At 44.3% G+C, this 23,033-nt stretch overlaps 1 protein-coding gene across 2 annotated transcripts in view; it reads left to right on the forward strand.

The window, feature by feature from the left end:
- HPCAL1 (hippocalcin like 1) overlaps positions 1 to 22,309 on the forward strand; it is a 111,311-nt gene extending 89,002 nt beyond the window's left edge. For both annotated transcript variants that reach the window (XM_024208381.2, XM_026655431.1), the window contains exons 3-5: positions 13,312 to 13,714; positions 14,923 to 15,028; positions 21,149 to 22,309. In XM_024208381.2, coding sequence (XP_024064149.1) covers positions 13,337 to 13,714; positions 14,923 to 15,028; positions 21,149 to 21,246 — 582 coding nt within the window. In that variant the 5' untranslated portion in view covers positions 13,312 to 13,336 and the 3' untranslated portion in view covers positions 21,247 to 22,309. The remainder of the gene's footprint in view (positions 1 to 13,311; positions 13,715 to 14,922; positions 15,029 to 21,148) is intronic.
- The last annotated feature ends 724 nt before the right edge of the window (positions 22,310 to 23,033 follow it).

The following is a 23,033-nucleotide window of genomic DNA, read 5'->3' on the forward strand; positions in this document are numbered from 1 at the left end:
ATGATGATATTCTGTCAGTGCTTTCTCTCTGTCCTGTAGCAAGATTATTTGAAAGTGAGGTGGTTCTCAGATGAATGCAGTGCTGGTGGGTGCCATCCATTGCTAGATTTGCTCAGTAAATCAGAAGTGAACTCCTGCCCCCATTGAAATCAATGGCAAAGCTCCCACTGCCTTCAATAGGACCAGGATGCCCCACCCCAGTAATGGGAAGGCTCATAGGTGAATTTCTTAAGTTCCAACTGCAGTTGTCTCAACCAAATCAAAGGGAATCTGTGCAGACTCAAGGGTGCTCTCAGCATGCAGTCATATGCAGGGTCCAGGCCTTTGTCCATAAATGCAGATTTTCAAGAGAGTTTGTAGATATATATTTATAGTGCTCATCTTGCCCTTATAAGCGCTCAGCACCCATTGTGATGCTTATGGCCAGTTTTTCAGAACAGTTCAGCACCTGACGTGCATCCAACATGCTGAGGTTTGTTTAAAAAAAATGTTGCTACTTATTTTGGTGCCTAAAAGGGGACTGAACTCTTTTTTGAAAATTCTGCCCTAAACAGTGGGTGGGGGGGGGGTGGGGGGGTTCCACTAACTTCACTTTCACTTTTTAAAAAATAACCTTTTCAAAAGGACACTGCCAACTTAAAAATTATGTTATAGGTCAGCATTTCTTCACTTTTATATTAATAACAGTACAGATTATTAAAAGTGAAAAAATTAACAATCCAACTGATTTGTCATTAATTCTGTTGTATTGTTTACTACAGTACATCCGTGCTATAACACCCTTCATTATTATGAACCTTTGGCTAATAATGAACCTGGTCCCTGGATCCCAACTACAGGTACAGTACAGCCTGGAGCCTTCAGCTGTCAGACCCGGATGGCAGGGCTGGGTCCCAGGGCTGTCAGGCCATGGGCGACAGGGCTGAGGCTCTGGGCTGAAATTTTATGAAACGTAGTTACTACCAGATTTAAATTTGGGTTCAAAGGTAAATTGACAGTGTCCTGTTAAATAGCTGCTTTTGCAGCAAGGTTTACATGATCTTACCAAGAAGGACCAGATTTCTATAGCAACATGTTTGTATATGTCCTGTAGCCTACCTATTTCAGGCTGTTGCTTAGGATACTGGCAGTAAACAGACAACAAAAACGGCTCTTTACCTGAGAGTTATTGTCAGATACCCGTATGCTTCCACATTTCATTTGCCTTACTCTCACAAGTAGGCCCACTCACTGACTCTCTTTGGGCAAAGCAAGTGGGGTGCAGTGGGGTGTGGTTCACATACTTGTCATTGTAATCCCAGTTTGCATGCTTGATGTTAATGGCTTTGGCTCACTGAAGCTGTTCGGCATGTTACAATCATGCAGCAATGCTGTTGGTCTAAAGATCAAAATGCAGCCTATTGAATTCTACCAGGCTGCCTTCAGTCAACCTTACCTTTACACAGGTGCAGCCTGTGGAGATGATAGGTCCCAGTCTGCATTGCTTCTTCTCTGAAGAGTGGAAGGCTGCCCTGATTAAATCATAGGAGGCCAAAATCTGAGCTGCATTTTGTATTGAGGGCATTCTGCTCCATTTCAAGCAAATGAAGTGCAGTTCTTGGGTCCTGGCAAGCTGCTAACGAAGCCTAGAATGGGACAAGGCTTAGTCTCCTTAGACTAGTGTATATTTGTTAATTCATATGATGTACAAATGGAATATGCCGGATAAAGTGTGATCCTGTCTCTCTCTACCTGCTGGTTCATACAGAGACTGTCGTCTGTTGACAGATAAGTTAGTCCTTGAGCATAAGTGGTAATTGTTGGTGCTAAAGATCCAAGGCTCTGTTCCCGCTGACAGCTGTGATATATGTGTAGTAGGCCAGTGATTTATTGCACAAAGCTTTGTTTGTTTGTTTTAGGGGGAAGAAACTTTCTATTAATTCTGGTATAAAAAGTACAAAACAGATGTGTGTTTTCCTGTGGATGTCTTACAAAAACCTGACAGCGCAGATCAGAGGTGAAAGTAAGCCGGTACGCCACGGTACGGTGCACCAGCAAGAGTCGGTGCACCGTACCAGGGCAGATCGGCTTCCCCTGGTGGCAATTTAAAGGGCCTGGGGCTCCCCAGCAGCTACTGCAGCGGCGCTCCGGGCCCTTTAAAGCTCCGCCAGAGGCCGGGGCCCCCTCCAATGGTGATTTAAAGTGCCCGGGGCTCCCAGCTTTCTACATCTACATCTTATATATAGGCTCACAATTTGTTTAATACTGGTGCTGTAACTGGGAAAAAAAGTTAACTAGATCAAACAACGCCACAACTGACACATGGGTTCTCATGTGTTATAGTGTCATAAATCTCAGCCATTCCTTTCTAGGGGGGGCCATTAACTGTTCTGCCCTGGGGCCTGGAATTGCTGTCGGCGGGCCTGTGCCCACCTAAAGTACCATTGCAGTTTCAAGAGAAGTGCATCAGATGCTTGGACTGACATTTTAACTGTTTCTAAAAAGATATCTATTGACATAGGAGCATCTCTTGCCTTCCAAAATCTCATTTAACAATATTCCTGGCTCATGTTGTCCATTTGCTGAGTGTTGCTGGGGTCCCAAAGGCACAATGCAACCTATTTCGAGACCTTCATGGTTTTTATACATGATTTTACTCTCTTTGTAGCTCATTGAGATTGGAATGATGCTAGATTTTTTTCCCCCTGCAAAACTAATGCTCTCATATACAACGATTATTTATTACATCTCTCTGTGTGCGGTCCTTCCCTGATGAAGAATACTGTAGACACACACATACACGGAGGTATTTCATACATTTTCCTCTTTTTATGAACACTAAATCAGCACTCAAGGAGGCAAGGAAATACCACAAGGAAGTGTATCCCTCTAAGGAGTTTGTCTTCCCCAGGCTTTTTTAACTGATTCACTAACACATCTTACCAGGAATTCAGTTCAAAGAGTTTGTCTTCCAGAGGGCTGAAATGAAAGTAGTCAGTCTCCTGGCTTGTGCATGCAGAGAGAGATTTTACCTGCAATAAGCAATGCTCAATTTAGAGTTGAAAATCTAAAAGTGAATGGAACTTTGTCATTAGTACCTGAAATTTTTCTAGTGATGCCAACACCCAGTCTTCTAATTTAGCAGTAACTGGTATTTCTGGCTACTGGCTAGATACTTTAAGCCATTTGAAATGTGTGGATATGGTTGTTCGCTATTGTATCCTGCACTTACTTTCTAGTGAGTCTTCATCTTCGGTGGTTAAAAATCCAGATTCACTCTTCCTTAGGATTTTGTTGTAGGATCATTGACTACATTCTGGTGATTCTATATGAGAAGGAAATTTAGAACAACTTAATCCATTTATTCTCTGCATTTTAATTTCTAACTTGGCTATACTTCTAGACCTCATTACAGCAGGGGTGTTGTTTTAGGGGGTAGAGGGAGTATGATTAAATATACAGCTAACATTTACCAAAACTCCAGGCACGAGACTTGAACAAAAATCCTTTTTCATTGTTTTTTCCCTTCCTGGGCCCTACACAGTGAATCATCTGCTATAACATTTTGTCTTTCTGGTAAACTGTACATTCCAAAGCCTAAGGGTCTGTTACATCTTCAAGTTCTTGTCTATGCATCTATAATGCATTCCTTTTTACTTTTCTCTTCTTTTGTTACTGTCAGGAATTCCATGCTTATGAAAATCGCAGGTGATCACCCTGAAAACTAAGACCTCTGTTTATCAAGCAAAATAGGCATAGGACTGGGTATGATGCATGCTGTCTTCCCTTACAGCACCTTTATATTATGTCTCATCCCTGATATGGAGTGACTACTTCTAGGGTGAGAAATTAGGGGAAGGTCGTTGAATCTCCAAGCCTATTCACTCCCCCAGGAAGTCCCCTTTATAGTAGATGCAAAATCCATTATGGAGCTGCCTGTTTACTTTCCTGTACCTCTGATTTAAATCTCTATCAAAAGCTGAGCTTTCCTATTTTTCATTTGCTCTACAACATTACAAATCCCTTGATGAAATTTTTAAAGCCTCCTTTAATTTCTTTAGAGTATTGCTGTTCTTGGTGGCTTTGTCTTGCTATCTCTTTTCAATAGTACATTTGTTACTAAACCAACAGCTTTTCTCCTACACCTTGCCAGGACGGAAGGTTGGCCACTTTCTCAGTGGTTAGTTTGGAGGTGATGAAGAAATCTATTTTGAGGGACAGACTGGTGGTTTCTTAACTGATCTGCCAGCAAAGGATCTACCGTCAGTCTAAATCTACCTCTTTTAACACATTGTACATGCAAATGCTAAGAGCTAAATGCCTTTTAAGTAAGGTCCCCAAATTGTGGGTGAGTCAACCAGAACATCAGTACAATGTCCTGTGAAGCATAGCAAGATGAAACCAGTGCTCATAGGTGGGTGAAGGGCTCCAGGAGTCTTTAATCTTCTTCCTCATACCACCGTCACCTTTCTCAAACCTGGAAGAATTTTCATCAGCAGCGTGTTTTAGCCAATGCTTGTGTATATTCTTCAGTATGAGTCCTGTGGCACCTTATAGACTAACAGACATATTGGAGCATAAGCTTTCGTGAGTGAATACTCGCTTCATCAGATGCATGTAGTGGAAATTTGTATATATCAGATATTAGGAATGGCAATATGCAAAAACCTGTAGGAGAACACTTCAATCTCCCTGGACACACAATAGCAGATTTAAAGGTCGCCATCCTGCAGCAAAAAAACTTCAGGACCAGACTTCAAAGAGAAACTGCTGAGCTTCAGTTCATCTGCAAATTTGACACCATCAGCTCAGGATTAAACAAAGACTGTGAATGGCTATCCAACTACAAAAGCATTTTCTCCTTCCTTGGTGTTCACAACTCAACTGCTAGAAGAGGGCCTCATCCTTCCCGATTGAACTAACCTCGTTATCTCTAGACTGATTCTTGCCTCCATATTTATACCTGCCTCTGGAAATTTCCACTCCATGCATCTGACGAAGTGAGTATTCACCCACGAAAGCTTATGCTCCAATACGTCTGTTAGTCTATAAGGTACTGCAGGACTCTTTGTCGCTCTTTACAGATCCAGACTAACACGGCTACTCCTCTGATATTATCCAGTATATTATCTGAAATATATAAATCATGTGGCAAAAGAGAGACTAATCATAAGACTGACTTAAACTTTCCTCTTTGAGAGCCCACTACCTGTGATTTCCATTACTGACTATCCTCCCAAGTGTTTCTAAGGCTAAAACAGCTAATGAGCCTCGGGAATCTGATTTGATGAAAGAGTTTTAGAGCAATTGAATGAAATGTCAGTTGGATGCCAGCAGCAGGGTTTCTTGTCATGATTAATGAGATATTTGGGCATTTCATTTTGCAGGAGCTACCTGAAACACAAGTCTTATCTAAGAGCTATTTCTTTGGATGTGCTTTAATAAATTAACATTAATGTCACTTACTTAATTACTCTTAACAAATTGGTTACACAACTGCAGGTTTATATTTGAGTTTGGCACATTAAGAATCCATTTGAAAAGCTCAGACACTGAAGAATAATTGCATTTTAATGCATTGCATGTTACTTTTCTAAAATAATCTGAACTAAAAGATGGGTTTGAAGTCACCTAAGGTAACCTATAATTTGTTGAATGCAAAGGCCTAATGGAGTATAGAGCTTTTGAAGTTAATATCAAATGAATTTCATTCTAATTGCAATAAATCTCTCTTCTCCTCACATAAGGAAGTAGTGATATTCCAGTAAATGGAATCAACACAGCCTTTATTATTAGTTTAGCATTTATATTGCAGTAGCAACTAGAGGCATCCACCAGGTCAAGACCCCTTGCACTAGGCAAAACACAAACATGTAGTAAATTACAGTCCCTGCCCCAAAGAGCTCTTAAATTGATCGCCCTACTAATAGCGTGTTTGTGGTCACCTTGTGAGGATAACTTTGGAGTTTCTAATTACCACAGACCAGTCATAAATCTCTGGTTATTTGCATGCCTGCATCCTGATTCCACAGCCTCCTTGCCGCACTGATCATTGGGGTATAACGGGGTTGGCAACCTTTCAGAAGTGGTGTGCCGAGTTTTCATTTATTCACTCTAATTTAAGGTTTCGTGTGCCAGTAATACATTTTAATGTTTTTAGAAGGTCACTTTCTATAAGTCTGTAATATATAACTAAACTATTGTTGTATGTAAAGTAAATAAGGTTTTTAAAATGTTTAAGAAGCTCCATTTAAAATTAAATTAAAATGCAGAGCTCCCCAGGCCGATGGCCAGGACCCGGGCAGTGTGAGTGCTACTGAAAATCAGCTTGCGTGTCGCCTTCGGCATGCATGCCGCAGGTTGCCTACCCCTGGGGTATAAAAACCACAGAGTGATTTTGTTCATATTCACAGAAATGTGTGAAGAAATTTGTGTCCAAAGATCAGTCAGTTTCAGGTGGAGGATTCTTCACAGAGCAGTGGCTGATCCCAGTCAACTCTCTCCTAAAGCTAGCCACACATCCCTGTCCACACTACACAGAGTTCACCACAGAAGGGTTAGAAACAACTACAGTGTCAATGGTGGGAGAATGCTACCAGTGCCCTTTCCTCTTCCTGCCGATACCACTCTCCACAGGTTTCTCACAGTTTCGGTCCCTTCCATGTTACCCAGTAGATGCCATGTTGTAGGGCCGAACTAATTCAGTGAACATCACTTACCTCTGAACACAGGGTTGTTGAAACACAGGGTGTCAGGTGTTTGACACCTGCATAAAGGTGGAGAGTTGTGTTGCTGACTTGCCTTGGCAGCCAGAGCAGGTGTGTCATGTAAGTTCCAACCATGGTGTATAGAGAGGTTTTGAATCTCTGTAGCATGGATGAGAATGAGGGGCAGGCAACAGAGAATCTACAGGGAGAAAAACATTAGGAAAATAGCCAAGCTCAGGCTGAGGTTTTCAGTCACTGTTTAAGTTAATAATGAAAGAAACCCTGGGAAGAGAGTAAGATTGGACAGCCTTTGGAGGATGGTGGGAATGCCATGTTTTAACAGTTGTCAAGAAGTTTGGGGGGGCTCTAGAGAAATGAAGGTTCCCATTGCTTGTTATGCAATGGCCTGCTATCTGAGCTCCCACACAGGTCTCCAGTCTCCCCTTCCCCAGACCTTGTAGCCAACATTCGATTCAGTGGGGGGATGGTCCCCTGGCTTCCCAGGCTACAAGATCTCCCTTTCTTTCCCTCCCCTCCCATGGCCAGCTGCCTGTCACTCTCAGAGTTGATGGGGATGCAGGAGGAAGGGGAAAATACTGAGATCTGCCTACCCAACCACCTCCTTGAGCCACCAGTTTTTGGAGTGGGGAGTGAAGAAGTGGTGATCATGCCTGCATTTCCCCCATGTATCTGAGGTTATTCCTGGTTTCTGCCCTTAAACAGCCTCTGCTGCTCTCCCAGATGCTGCTGTTGCCGTATGATCTGATTCAGAGCTTGTTGAACTCAATGGAAAGGCTCCCACAGACTTCAGTAGCTTTTGACCAGGAGATAGTAACTCTTAGCAGGTGATGAGGCCTCTAGAAGGGAAAAGGGAAGGGGGGAAAGGTTCATACAGGGCCAGAAGCATTACATTAAAATAATTTGCTTCCTAAACTGGACTGATTTTCTTCACTCTAATCTGCCCTTCTCTGCAGAGGCCTGACCACCCCTTAAAATGCAGCAGAGTAGAAAGTATGGTTGTGTTCCCTGCCCTGTGCATACAGACTCATTTGAGTATGAATATGTGGAGCAGAGTGGGTTTGACATACAGATGGAGAGGAAGTACGGGTAGCTGCAAACTTGCAGTTAGCTAGAGAGCTGCCCTGTGTCTCTAAATGGCTGCTGCTTTAGTGTCTGCCAGTTTAGTTTCAGCATTTTGGAAGCAAGTTGGGGATGTGTCAAAGGAACAGAGCAAACTTTGTGACTGAGTGACTAGAAATAATGCTAGTGAGCTGGAATGTTTGTGGTTTCCGACAAAACAGAAGCAGCTAATGATAACAGCAGAGTTTTCCGTTGAACCTGGTGTGTTTTATTAATGAGCAGCTGGTTGGTTTTTGTTTCGAAGCAGTAAGCCGCAGAGCAGGATGTGGATTTTGTATTGCTTAGGCTGTGTGGAAGGTAAATGGAATACAAATAAAATGATAATCCTCTGAAGTATTGCAGTTATTTTTGGTGACCCTTCACATTTTTTAGGTTTTGGTGCATGAACTGAGCTTTTGCTGCCTGCAAAGTGCTTACTCGTTATCAGATGTCTTATCTCACTGCATTTGTCGTGTCACGTCTTGGTGTTCTGCTTGTCTTGTTTCTCAATGTAGGTAGGGCACAGTACTGCACACACACAATGCATGACCTGGTCTGCTCGTAGTCACTACATGCACTTTGCACTCACTTAGTGGTGTAAATGACTATACAAAGCAACGTAAAATTAGGTCCTTAATTTAAGCTAAGAGTAAATTGATTCACGAGTGTACAAACCTTTTTAATGTAGCAATGTTAGAGATTCTGGTAGGTTTTTGCATGTTAATGCATGTTCTTGAACTCTTACCAATGTCTATACAAATGAGAGGCATAACATTGCACAGAACTTCGATTTGCAAAAGCTGATGTTGCTGCAAACGAAGAACCTCCTTTGTCATAATAAAGAGCTGGCAGTATTAAGGTTTGTCTAAAGTACAGATTATGTCGGTATAACATATGTCGCTCAGGGGGCTGAATAAGGCACACCCCTGAGCGATGTAAGTTACACCGACCTCCGCGCCGGTGTGGACTGCGCTATGTTGGCAGGAGAGCTTCTCCTGCTGACATAGCTACAGCCTCTCACAGTATAGACCAGAGGTTCTCAAACTGGGGGTCGGGACCCCTCAGAGGGTCGCGAGGTTATGACCTGGGGGGGGGGTCACGAGCTGTCAGCCTCCACCCCAAACCCCGCTTCACCTCCAGCATTTATAATAGTGTTAAATATTTAAAAAATGTTTTTAATTTATAAGGGTGGGGTCGCACTCAGAGGCTTGCTGTATGAAAGGGGTCATCACTACAAAAGTTTGAGAACCGCTGGTATAGACCGTCGGCATAGAGCATCTTCACCAGATGCGCTACAGCGCTTCTAATGTAGACTAGCCCTTAGTCAGCAGGTTGACGGTCTCCGTGGTATGTAGCTAAGTGTGTGTTTGCTAACCTTGAGCTCCTCTGTCTTCTCAGTTAGTGGTTGATATTGCTGGGTAACCGAGAGGCTGAGGATGGTAAGAGGGGAAAACGTGTATGTTACCGACTGTTTTTATAAGAGTGTATTGAGCACCTTTCAAAGAAACAGAGGATCATAGAAGATTAGGGTTGGAAGAGACCTCAGTAGGTCATCTAGTCCAACCCCCTGCTCAAAGCAGGACCAACCCCAACTAACTCATCCCAGTCAGGGCTTTGTCAAGCCGGGCCGTAAAAACCTAAGGATAGATATTCTACCACCTCCCGAGGTAACCCATTCCAGTGCTTCACCACCCTCCTAGTGAAATAGTTTTTCCTAATATCCAACCTAGACCTCCCCCACTGCAACTTGAGACCATTGCTCCTTGTTCTGTCATCTGCCACCACTGAGAACTGCCTAGCTCCATGCAGGAGTGGCAGGTTTGTATAATTTTTGCTGGTGCCCAGAACGGGTCCAAGTCCCACCCCTCCCTGCCCAAGGCTCTGGGATGGAGTTTGGGTGCAGGAGGGGGTGTGGGGTGCAGGCTCTGGGAAGAAGCTTGGGTGCAGGAGGAGTGCAGGCTCTGGGACGGAGTTTGGGTGCAGGCTCTGGGCTCAGGCAGGGGGTTGGGGTGCAGGAGGAGGTGTGGGGTGCAGGCTCTGGGAGAGAGTTCGGGTGTGGAAGGGGTGAAGGCTCTGGGCTGGGACATGGGGTTGGGGTATGAGGGGGCTTGGGGTGCTGGCTGTGGGAGGGGGTTTGGGTGCAGGGTGTGGGCGTTGGACTGGGCTGGGAATGAAGAGTTTGGGGTGCAGCAGGCAGGCTGCCCCGGGGCTGGGGTGGGGGGCCAGAGAGGACGACTCCCCCCAGCCCTCTCCCCACTGGCAGCAGTGAGCTCCAGGGGAGTGGGGCCCTCCCCGGCATGACACTCACCCAACCCCCCCTCCCCCAGGCTGCTGCTCAAGAGGTCTAGCCAGGATAAGCCCCCCACCTCGGAGTCGCCTGCTGGGGGGGGACACTGGCATGCGCCTCCTCCCTCTGCAGGCACAGCACCCGCCTTAGCCTGCCCCCGGTGCCGCTCTCTTGTAGCCGGCTGAGGGAGCGCAGTGTGGAGCTGCAGGGCAGGCAGGGATGCTCCGGGGGGGGCGAGGGACACTCCGGGGGAGGCACACGGGGGCGGCAGGAAGGACCGGGGGAGCACACGGGGGCGGCAGGAGGGGCCAAGGGAAAGACCCGGCTCCGAACATTGGTGGAGCCTGGCCCCCCAGGCCCTGATTTTGCTGGAGCCCGGGCACCATGGGCCCATACAACTCGCTGCCCCTGGCTCCATCCTCTTTGGAACCCCCCTTCAGGTAGTTGAAGGCTGCTATCAAATCCCCCCTCACTCTTCTTTTCTGCAGACTAAATAAGCCCAGTTCCCTCAACCTCTCCTCATAAGTCATGTGCCCCAACCTCCTAATCATTTTCGTTGCCCTCTGCTGGACTCTCTCCAATTTGTCCACATCCTTCCTGTAGTGAGGGGCCCAAAACCACGCAATACTCCAGATGTGGCCTCACCAGTGCCGAATAGAGGGGAATAATTACTTCCCTCGATCTGCTGGCAATGCTCCTACTAATGCAGCCCAATATGCCGTTAGCCTTCTTGGCAACAAGGGCACACTGCTGATTCATATCCAGCTTCTCATCCACTGTAATCCTCAGATCCTTTTCTGCGGAACTGCCGCTTAGCCCGTCAGTCCCCAGCCTGTAGCAGTGCATGGGATTCTTCCGTCCTAAGTGCAGGACTCTGCAATTTCCTTGTTGAACCTCATCAGATTTCTTCTAGCCCAATCCTCCAATTTATCTAGCTCAGTGGTTCTCAAACTTTTTTTTTCACGGCCCACTTGAAAATTACTGAGGATCTGAGCGGACCACTTAATGATCTTTCCAAATGTTGTTTGTACTATTAGCTAACTATTGTAAAGCACTTCCGATAAAAGTGCTATATAAAAAACTTAATAATAATCTTTTTTTATTCTACAAATAAAAGCACACAACTCATATTTTAACATCAGTAGTCTTACCTTTCTAATGTGATGGATGTGCCCTCTCTCCCCCGCCGTGGCAGCCCCTGAGCTGGGACTGGGAAGGAGGGGGGTCTCTCCCCGGCAGCCGCAGCCCTGGAGCTGGGGAAAATCACCTCTTTCTCTGGCTACCGCAGCCCTGCATGTCCCAAATTCCCCCCACCCCATCTCACCCCACTGCCCCCTCCCACCTAACCCTTATTCTCCCCAAGGCCACCACCTCACCTTACATATGCATCTTCTCCAGGGTCCACCCACATAATTAGTGGAGCCATGCTTGCGCGGCTCCACTAATTAGGTGGGTGGCCCTTCATTCTCTTGTGTGCGGCTGCCCATGTGCGCACCTTAGAGGGAACTATCCACGGACCCACCTGAATGGAGCTCGCGGATCTGCGGACCACAATTTGAGAACCTCTGGTCTAGGTCACTCTGTACCCTATCCCTGCCCTCCAGCATATCTACCTCTCCCCCCAGCTTAGTGTCATTTGTGAACTTGCTGGGGGTGCAATTCATCCCGTCCTCCAGATCATTAATGTCATCAAGGGCTCTTATCTGGTATGGGTGAACACCTTCAGCTTGCTCCAAATGTCTACAAAGTACTGAAATAAACAAGTGACCAAAGCCATCATAGCACTAAGGCTCCCTCCTGTCTAATGGGCTGAGGATGTCTGTTGCACTCTGATCCTTCTTGAACACCTGATATAACCATGAGATTATTGAGATGCCTTTTTGACCAGGTTGGGAATGTTACATTCTGAAGTACCACTGAGCACTATCATTGAATAAGCTTGTATAATAGCTGCAATCTGATTGACTCAACAGGGAGCCAGACCCTTGTCATTCTCCCACCATATGCATATGTCAGGCCATTGCAATCGCTTCAGCCAGATTGCAAACCCAGAAAGTATTTTGTTTTTAAACTCTCGTTGTATAGGTTCCTAGGAACATTGTGAATTAAAATGTGTTTAAAAGAGCTGAATCAGTTATGCCTTTACTTCTCCTTAGGTGACCCGGCTGCTCATGCTGCCGCAACTCTGTTGGGAGAAGGGAGGAAAAGGTCTTCTGGGTTGATCCCGTTAAATGTGGGGCCTGCTTTCAGTCCAGATCTCCCTGCAGCACTTCTGTCCTTTGTCCCTTCCCACTTCCCTCTGTTGTTCCATCCTGCTTATGCTGTTTGAACACTGGGCTCAACCAATGCAAAGCATTCTGAAGGGCCTTGACTTGGCTCCAGCTCTGCTGAATGTCTCTGCTGCAGATCCAGGGCTGGAGCCTTTGATACTGATTGATGGTAGCAGTAAAGGGGAAAAGTACTGCTTTAGGAGGGGATTTTCAAAGGCACTAGGAGGAGACAGGCGCTTTCAACTCCTATTGACTTAGGCACTGAACGCTCACTGTAACTGCCCTTTGTGTCTTTGATTTCTAACGGGAAGATTTTCAATCTTTAAATATGGACATTTTTCAAGAGTTTTCTCCCCATTGCTTCCCGTGCTGGACCCTGGCCCAACCCAGTAATAGCAGCATGTCAGCCTGTGCAGGGCTGTGTGGTCAAAGGCTGGAAAAGCACATTGCAAGCTGGACTCAAGGATCCCAAGCTATGTAGCAGGGTAAGCTGGGGTAGAGCTGTGGGGAGAGGAACATGACTGAGCAAGGAGGTATGCACAGGGTCACCCAAAACCACCCATTTCTTCTCTTCTCCATCCCCCAACCCCCCCTTGCCCCCCCCCCCCCCCCCCCCGGGCAGCATCAGCAACTGGGAGATCTTGGAAAAAGGGGAGGAGAGAGTGAAATCAGATATTTCTTTGACAGAGAAGGTTAATGAAATAGATAAGCACTTTCTTGTTTAAAGCTGTATGCAGATGCTTATATTTAACAGCCCAGTGCTCTCTGCAGTGCAGAAGTACTCTCTGTGGGGTGGCTTCATCAGTTGATATGTTTGTACTTCTTGAATGTCCACATATCAATACCCATCTTTCCACTGCATTACTTGTTTACAGTCCATGAGCGTAACATATCAATTGGAGTTCAGTCGTGGCACAGAAGGTGACGTGCTTGCTCTTTTGTTTTACAGCTGTTAGATCCTAACCAAGAACAGAATGGGGAAGCAGAACAGTAAGCTGCGACCTGAGGTACTCCAGGATCTCCGGGAGAATACAGAATTCACAGACCATGAGCTTCAGGAGTGGTACAAAGGCTTCCTAAAAGATTGCCCCACGGGTCATTTGACTGTTGAGGAATTCAAAAAGATATATGCAAATTTTTTCCCCTATGGTGATGCATCGAAGTTTGCAGAGCACGTGTTCCGCACTTTTGATACCAACGGCGATGGGACGATTGACTTTAGGGAATTTATCATTGCACTGAGCGTCACTTCTCGGGGAAAGCTCGAACAGAAGCTGAAATGGGCATTTAGCATGTATGATCTTGATGGCAATGGATATATCAGTCGTGGCGAAATGCTTGAAATTGTGCAGGTGAGGAATGGTCTTGTTTTGTAAAACTTACCTTTTGAAAAAATTACCATTTGAATTAATATTGCTGGAACCACTTGCCTGCTGAGCTTGAGACTTCAGGTCTAGGTAGAGGTGCACCCTAACAGGCGTTCTGCTAGCTGCTGGAACTTCAAAGGAGTTGCAGCCAGTGCATAGGTGCTGGAGCATGTTCCTGATGCAGTTCTTCGCACTGTCATTCCAAATGGCACTGCAGAAAATAATTCTACCCAGAAATTACAAATGTGTAGAGGCTCTGAGGAGAAATGGGCTTGAACCAAAACCCCAGTCACCTTGTCTGCCTCCTACCTCCTCCAAACCTCTTCCCACCCCCTCTATTTGAGGTGTTCAAAATCGATACCAGATCTGGACTCAAATTTTGCAAACAGCCCCAAGGATTATAATGGATTGAACCATAATTCCAGATATGAATGTAATATACTCTGAAGTTCAAATTCTGTGGTTTGAGCCCTGCCGTGCTTTTAAAGTGAAAGGCCTCTTGGTGCTCTCAGGCCGTGTCCTACTGGACAGGTGTCCAAGCCACCATCATAATTAACCTCTCTGAGTGCTTCAGCAAGTGTTGCCAGGAACAGAATTTAGCTGGAGAGTGAACAACAACTTTTCTCCCCCAAGAAATGGTTCCTCTAGAACACGCTGGGGAGAAATTAAATTGGCAGGGGAATTTGTCTTGCCCATGCTGTACCTCATGAGTTCAATGGATAATAGGTATTCAATTTAGTCAGTCCATCGCCTTTCCATAGCATGGAAATGTAGCTACCTCCCAGCCCACTGTACACAAATAATTATTGAAGAGCAGTAAGTGCCTATGCAGGTGCATTAAAAGTCATCCTGAAGTAATGAGACCACTCCCCAGACTCAAATGGAAGGAAGGAAAATTACATGTGGGAACTTTTTTCCTATATATTTTAGCTCCTGTATTTTAGTGTGTTAACTTAAATACTGACTTGGCTACTAGATTGACTAACATAGCAGTTGTGTTGATTTTCTAAATCAGAAATAAATGCTGGAAAAAGCAGATCAAGTTTGTAAGTCCTTTTATTTGTTTTGGTTTATAGGGGTTTTCAGCTGTCTGCCAAGGTCGTCTGCCTTTGTTTATTGCTGAAGGCTTAAGTTCCTTTCCCCAGTCCTGATGCTTTATAGCTTTTTTTCATTATTATTTTTTATATATTTAGGCAATCTACAAAATGGTGTCATCTGTAATGAAAATGCCAGAAGATGAGTCCACTCCGGAGAAACGAACAGACAAAATCTTCAGACAGATGGACACAAACAATGATGGTATGATTTCCACCAGAAGTCCTTAATTAGGTCTTAAAAATAAACATGCATTGTCTGATACCATACTGATAACACTTAACTTTTAATTAAAAGAAAAAATTGCTTTCAGGGAGGCTTCAGTTCTGTCTGTCATCTCACAGTGGTGTCAGTCACAGGAACATCTGAGTGTCTGTTGTCTGTAACCAAATAAAATAAAGGAGAATGAGCCTTTGTGTTTGTAGAAACCAAAAAGGTCCCTATTTTCCAGACTTGTACTGATCTTTTTTGTAAAAAGGTGTGGCCCTTTATTTGCAACACTCACCCTTTCAGACAGTCTATCTGCTGACAAACCAAGCTAGTGAAATTGGCAGCAAGCTAAGTGCATGTGCATCAGAAGTAAGATCTGTCCCCAGGCTTGGTCTGCTGGATGTTGCTACACTGCCCTGCCCTCTGATCTCTTCCTCCATACACACCTGTGTGTGAAATCTTTTCTCAAACCTTATCTGCCCTCCACCTGTGGAATCAGGCACCCTACCCTGTTGGACTCCAGGTAGCTCAGCTGCATGGCCATCGATCTGTAGAACACTGAGGGCAGCCCTGCTTCTCCACCTTGCCTTTGCACTGTCGATGGGTAACAAATTGTGGAATGGCACAGGCAAATGGGAGCCTCGCTCTGGAGGGCAAAAGAAAAGGCAGAGTGTGAGTGGGGCAGAGTGATGGCAAAATGGTAACAGAGGCAGGGAGGAGCTAGATTGTAGAATGAGCAAGGGAGAAAATGAGCAGAGGGAAATAGAACAAAGAATAGAAACGGGAGGAGGAGTATGAAGCCAGAGAGAGAACACAAATACAGGGTGGCAAATACAGTGATTGAGGAGGGGACTGGTAGAGAAGAATAAGGGGCTGCTGGGGGCCAGTACTGTGCTTTCCCCCCCAGCTTGTATACTGCAAGAGGAGAGGATGGCAGGTAGTGTGGGGGAGGGGTTCTTGCCTGAGGAGAGGCGAAGAGAAGATTGAGGACCCTCTTCTCCCTTGCTGCATCTCCAAATGCGGCCTGCTCACCTCTCCTATGCCTGTCCAGCTTGTTCCCTGTGCCAGCTCCGTGACCGGAGTGCCCTCATTTTTCCCTTTGCAAAAATCACCCTGCTCCTATGAGGGCCTGTGCCCAAATCAATCTCATGCACTGTTTTACAGGGCAGTACCTGAGTAACTGCTTCTGCAAACATCCTAGTTGCATGTTGCATAGAGCGATCTTATGTCATCCATCTAAGTAGTCCTTGCCAGTAGAACCAAGTCAGAGCTATGCTTAAAATTGTATTCAGTGACCCAGGCATCTCGGACTATGGCCCACTGTAATTGTTGGGAGAGTGGCAGCCTGAATAGATGCATCTGCCTACTTAGAGAGGAGGCAAAGCTGCTAGCCACTTTACTGTCTCTCTCTTCCCCCCACTCTTTTTTTCCTATTCAGTTTCATCTCCTGCTGCTGTCTCTGGCAATCTGTTCCACCGTGTCATTATCTTTTTGTGTGAAAAGGCTCCTCTGAAACTTCTGTAGTTTCAGTGCCTTCAGCTCGTGCTTCAGTGCCTTCAACTGGGAAGATACAAACTAGGGACAAAGTCTGGCTCTCCTTACAATTCCCTCCTGTGAGGCTACTCGCATGCATGAGGAGAGCAAGATTTGGCCTCAGCTTTGTACCTCCATTCTTTTCTCAGCCCTGCAGTCTTATATTCCTGCTTTATGCATCTTTAGATTTTTCTAGCTCCATTCAGCTGTAGAAGTGATCATGTAGGTCCAGATTTTTTTGAAAGGCAGGGGTTTGTGCTTGCAAAATTGTGCCTCTGAAAATCTGGCCCTGAACTGCACTTTCTAATGCCGCATTATCCAAACCCAGAACTTAGATCTATGGTTTACATAGAAAAGCTGTGATGGCCCAGGAATACAACAGTGGGCAGTGAGAGTAGGGAGCTGTGGGGGATGCTGTTGGGATGATGTGTCTAACGCAGAGAGTTATCAAACTTGCAACCTTTGCCTCTGTGGTCCTGGCGCTGCTGATTCTCACTCCCCCGCCCCAAAAGCTGCTTCAGGCTGCAGGTTTGTTTTTGTTACATCAAGAGATCGCTTCATTGCAATATATACCACGTTTGGAGGCAATACCAATATTGCACTGCAATATTGGTATTGGTAATATCTGGTAAAATTAATTTACCAGACACCTTTAGCCACCCCCGCTGCCCACTAACTCATCTCCCCAGACTGAAACTGGGAAGTAGAATCAATTGTTTTCCCCCATCACCCTGCCAAGGAAATGTTTCCACCTTGTCCCATCAGTTGTGAAATTTTCCCTGTAAACTACCTTGGTTAGAGGCCCAAGATGGGCAGCCTTCAGTCTTGGGTCTGCGACAGCTCTTGGGGTATATCTGCATAGCAAAGGTAGTACACAGGCTAGCCTACCCGAGCTAGCTTGAATCCAGCTCGGGTGGCTAACCATAGCAGTGAAGACAGCACAGTGCTGGCTTCGGAGCAAGCTGGCAAGCAAAGTACGTACAGGGTCTGTGCCACCAGGCTTGTGCTACCCAGGCTGAAGCCCATGCTGCACTGTCTCCATTGCTTTTGTTACTCGTGCTAGCTGGACTCATGTTAGCTCGTGTAGGCTCACTCCCTTGCGGCTTTTGCTGTGCAGACATGCCCTTCAAGAGTTTAAAATCTGATATTTCAGGGTGCAACGGAGTAGACACAGGAGCTTTTGCCTATTGGAAAAGGAGAGGTGTTCAGTTTCTCAGTGGGACCCAGCAGTTGCTTCTAGCCCTGAAAAGGCCTGAGATATCCGACTTTTAAAGTTATGACTCTTTGGTGTAGAAAGCTGTTCTGTCTTAGCCCTGGTCTACACTAGGGCGGAATCGATCTAAGTTATGCAATTTCACCTACGTTATTCACGTAGCTGAAGTCGACGTACTTAGATTGACTTACCGTGGTGTCTTCACCACGGTGAGTCGACCGCTGCCACTCCCCCGTTGACTCTGCCTGTGCCTCTCATGGCGCTGGAGTACAGGAGTCGACAGGAGAGGGCTCGGGGGTTGATTTATCGTGTCTAGACTAGACGTGATAAATCGATCCCCACTGGATCGATAACTGCATGCCAATCCAGCGGGTAGTGTAGACATACCCTTAGAGATTTTAATGGCTCCCTCTGAGTCATGTTCTGTTGAACTGACAGTAGTTAGAGCCCTGGGGTAAAATCCTGGCTTTGCTGAGATCCACAGGAGTTTTGCCATTGACTTCAGTGGGGCCAGGATTTCACTCTTGGCTCTACATGTGGAGGGATACAAAACTAAAACATGTAAAGTAGTCCTTCTGTGACATGTGGCATGCAGAGATACATGATAGGGCAATGTGGCAAAACCTGGAATATATAGATAGTTTCATTAAAGCAATTCCATAACTAGCAAAATGTCAATCCTGTAAGTAATGTATTGCTAAGTAATACAATGTACATACTGAGAGGTGTAATGGAGCAGTGCTTACATTTCAACCTCTCTAGCTGTCCCTCCTGCATTTCCAGATGAGAGAGAAGAGAATAGCACCGTGTGTGTGTGTGTGTGTGTGTGTGTGTGTGTGTGTGTGTGTTTCATTGATAGGACTTGAATGGCTTCTCATTGTCTGCTGTGCCGTGGGGCAATGCTGCCAGATTTTACTTTGTACTGTACTTTGTCCTGGAGTGTTGCACACAAACAAAATCAAACTTGTGCGAAGTTTTGTGAAAACTTTGACTAGCAAAAATTCTTCTCAGAAATGCCAGTGTTTTAACAAAAAACAGCTTGCCCAGTATCTAAGTGCCTTGTCTTGCTTTGGGCCCTTGCATATCTCTGCTCTCCTGGCACATGACATACCTTGGTCAGGGTGAGCTAATACTGGCGCTTGACCATTGAATCCAGTCCTTGTCCCCACAATAGGCTGAGACCATCTCTATATGCATTTTCTCTAATATTTTTAATAAAAACAAATGTTGTTACACATCTGCTCCCTCCCATGGCCTTACACTTGTAGCAAAAGGGATAACGAGCAAAAGTCAAATGCAAAATCTGAATCTGTGGTAGGAAGCTTCCATTTGGAACAATAAAATATATGTTAGTCTTTTAAAAAAAAAAAAACACAGTAAAAATAGAGTGTAAGAACAGTGAGAACAGATGCATCTGTAATTCATTGAGATGCTCTGATACTCTGGGAATGAGTGTTGTAGGAAGAAAAATTGTAAATAATACCATACTCTGGAGTATGTAACTAAACCCATGAAAGGAGCAATTAAAAACAAAAAAAAAAGCAATATGAGCTAAAAGCAGTGCTAAATGTTAGAGAATATAACCTAAGGGGTGGAACTGAAACGTGATGAGATGGTTCTCACAGTGGAATGTTTCTGTTTGAGTATGTTCATTGTACATGGGTTTAAAATCTCAGCTGAGGATCTAAGCTAAAATTCTACTTCCTAATACATGTGCAGTATGATTGGGGCTTCGGTATAAGTGATCACATAAGATTATGCAAAATGTGCCACGCTGTTCTCCAAAGAGTTTATTTTCTCCTGGCAAAATAAAAATATGTGGTGGTTATTTCTATAATGGGGGCAATTTAAATGGGTAAGAATTGCTGTGGAATGTTGTGGTATATAATTATTGTATGAAATATTTCATACAGATGTAATGTAAATGGACATAACTGCCAAAATATTTTGTGTAATAGACAATCCCAGTAGCAAATATTTTTATTAAAAAGTATAAAACCTGCTGATTAAACAAATTACACGTATAAGAAACTTCTTTTACAGAGTATTTAGGTCATTAGCATCTACTAATAACTATCCCAGACCTACAACTTTAGACATGTAAGTAGGTTCATTGAATTCAGGACTGTTCTAAACTTTGCCAGCTTGTAATAAACCTCAAGATTATAAAAGCCAGAAGGCATTTCAGGAATTCAGCATGCTTCAGTCACCCGAGATTACATTGACTCAAGGAGGGAATCATCGGGCCCAGTGAAATCATCCTAGAAAGATCCATTTCATTTCTCATAAATGTTTTGTTGCTTATTTCTCTTCATCTGTGGATGTGTAACATACTATACAAGAGAATACCATTGCACGTGCATCAGATGCAAAATATTGATCAGAAAAATATAATTCTATTTCAATACTGTTGTTCAAATTACAGTTAATGAAGGTGATCCTGAAAGCCTCTGTAGGCAGCACTTGTACTGAGCTCAGTGGAAGTTCCACCAGCCCAGGGCTTGTAGGTGTGGTCCCAGAGTGAAACTGTTATAAGAGAACAGTTCTAGACTTTTCAGCAATGGTGGCTAACAAATAATTACAAGCGGTGCAAACTCTGGTCGTTTTGATTAATGGGCATTCACACCTTTGTGAGTTTCAGGTTTTAGAAGCCAGTCATAGCCACAGATTTTTTTCATGGTTTTCAACCCTAACCCCATAAAGCAGCCCAAATTGTTGAAGTTGGCCCAAGTTTCAGGTTTGTAACAAAGCCTGAAAAACTAATTCGTAGGGGTCTGATTGCAAAGGTTTTGCCCAGCTCAGCAAACAGGGCATCGCTTCAGCATCACTCAAGGCCTGTTTCTTGTACCACAGCACAACTGACCATAGCAATAATTAACAAATGTAGAATAAACTACATCACGTTGCCCAGTGTTAGGGACACTGTTACATGATTGCCTATCCGTGCATATGGTGCAAATATCCTGGGTTCTGTGTGGTTTAAAATCTCACCCTTGATTGAAGCACTATTTCTAGACTAGTTTGTGTGTATCTTTAATGAATGTTTGTACTCCAGTTTTGTATTAAGCCAGTTCTCTGCTTAAATTGTTGATCTAAGGTGGCATTATTAGTACGATTGTTTTAACTTGATAATGTCCCTGTTTAATGTCAAATGTAAAGTAAAATATTAGATTCGTTTACTTGAAAAAACAGTGCATCCAGGTTTGAGGAGGAAGGGAGTGCCTGGTTCCCCTGCACTGCAGCCAGTTTCACCCTAAATCCACTTGCAGTAGGAGATGTGTATTTTTAAGCTTTCTGTGAAGGTTTTATTTTTAAGCTCTGTTTGATCTTGCAATGCAAGTGACTTGTTTTTGTTTTCTCCTTTCAAGGTAAACTGTCCCTGGAAGAGTTTATTAAAGGTGCCAAGAGTGATCCGTCTATTGTGCGATTGTTACAATGTGATCCAAGCAGTGCAAGTCAGTTCTAATTAAACTCTGGACAGTTTGCAAAGAAACTGCTGGCTTGTTGTTCAAGCTTTGCTCGCAAATGGATGCCTTCTCAATCATTCCTCAACTTGCTAGTGGATAAGATTCCATTGCCAGATTGTGTGTGTGTGTGCGCGCACGTGCGTGTATCAGAGTGAGGACTGCCTCACTCCTCTCACTAACATGAGTGCAATGTTCCTTTTGCAGTTCTGTTTTTCTCCCTCTTCCTCCCCTCCAATGTTACCACTCACTCTACACGGTTAATGTAATTGAAAGGTATGTTTACATGCAGATACAAAGAGTTCAAATTTCTGGTGAGAGATCCCATCTTTTAGTCAGTAAGAATGATGACATTCTAGTAGCCCTAAGAAGATACTAGATAGAATTTTTATCCAACATAGCAGATGGTAGGTCATCATTTTTGAAGCAAAATGTGAACTGAATGGAGTAGAAAGAAGAAGAGAAAAGCTTTTCTGGGCATGGTTCCAAATTGTCTGTGCTTTTGAGGAAAATTGCTTGCACTTATCTAATTGTCTACTTTCTTTTAAAATATATATATATATATATAAATTATATATATATGGTGAAGTAAAATTTTAATATGTAGGTCAGGTATTTATGCATAAAGTAGAATTCAAGCTTAATTTCTTCTTGTCCGTGATTTATTCAAATCTTGAAGATTGTTTTTGAGATATTTATGCATTAGCAAATTGCTGTTAAAGAAAATGCATGACTAGCAATTTGTGGCTATTTCACTCTGTTTAATTACTGAATGCAAATATTTGTTCATTTTTACTGTTGACCGTTCCAGCGTTTACTGTATTAACAAAAGAATAAAAGGAATAATCCTCATTTTGTATTTCTCGGTGGAGTCCCACTTAGTGGTGGTTGCAGCATTAACTGGCTTTTGAGTGACATGAGGTGATGTGACTCACGCTGCTGTTCTAAACTTTGCTATGCTCGCCATTCTTTTGCTGTCAATATGTTAATAGTCTTGTGCAATTCAGTGTTATTTAATATCTGCCTAATGCCAAGAAATATTCATTGAAATAAAAGACTACTTTTCTTGTCAATAACTGTCTTATTTCAACCAGTGGTACAAGTTACTGTTCCATAGTTGTGCATGTGATGAATATAGTCAGGACAAGAATACTGAAAGCTGTCCTGCCCTTCCTTTCCGTACATCTCCTCATCTAGGGGAGGGGAGGCGACCTAGTCCCCACTGTCCTTCCATCCTTGGCGTCTCTGCTGAGATTAGCCAGCAAACAAGTGTATTTTAGTGCCCACTACGTTGATGGTCCTTGGGAACCCTTCCCCAAAGGAAACTAGACTGAGACTATGACACGGTGATTTCACACAGTCCACTGAAGAGCTGATAGCTCCAAGTCACCACTGGCCTAGGCTGGACTTAGAGTTGGCTGGTAGATAAAGCATCAGGTACTAGAAGTCAGGAAACTTGGGTTCTATCTCTGGCTTCTGCCATTGACTCGCTGTGTGAGTTCCTGCTTCTCTCTGTACCTAAAAAGCACTGTATCAGTGCTTAGTGTTACTAGTATTGTTTATTAACATAATGGTGTGAGGCTCTATGTCCTATTACCAGTGTGCTGTGCCATCCAGTCCCCCAACAATCCTGCAGCTAAGTAATGCAGCCTTTTTTATTGGACCAAAAATACTATGTCAAGTTCCTTTCCAGTATACAGAGGATTTGTGCAGCCAGAAGTACATTTCAGCGAGGTATGTGCCACTGAAACAATGTCTGGCATCAATGACATAATATGCAAAGCTTTCC

This window comes from Terrapene carolina, unplaced genomic scaffold (genome assembly GCF_002925995.2).
Source record: "Terrapene carolina triunguis isolate 2854851 unplaced genomic scaffold, T_m_triunguis-2.0 Scaffold42, whole genome shotgun sequence".
In the NCBI taxonomy this organism is placed as follows: domain Eukaryota; kingdom Metazoa; phylum Chordata; order Testudines; family Emydidae; genus Terrapene; species Terrapene triunguis.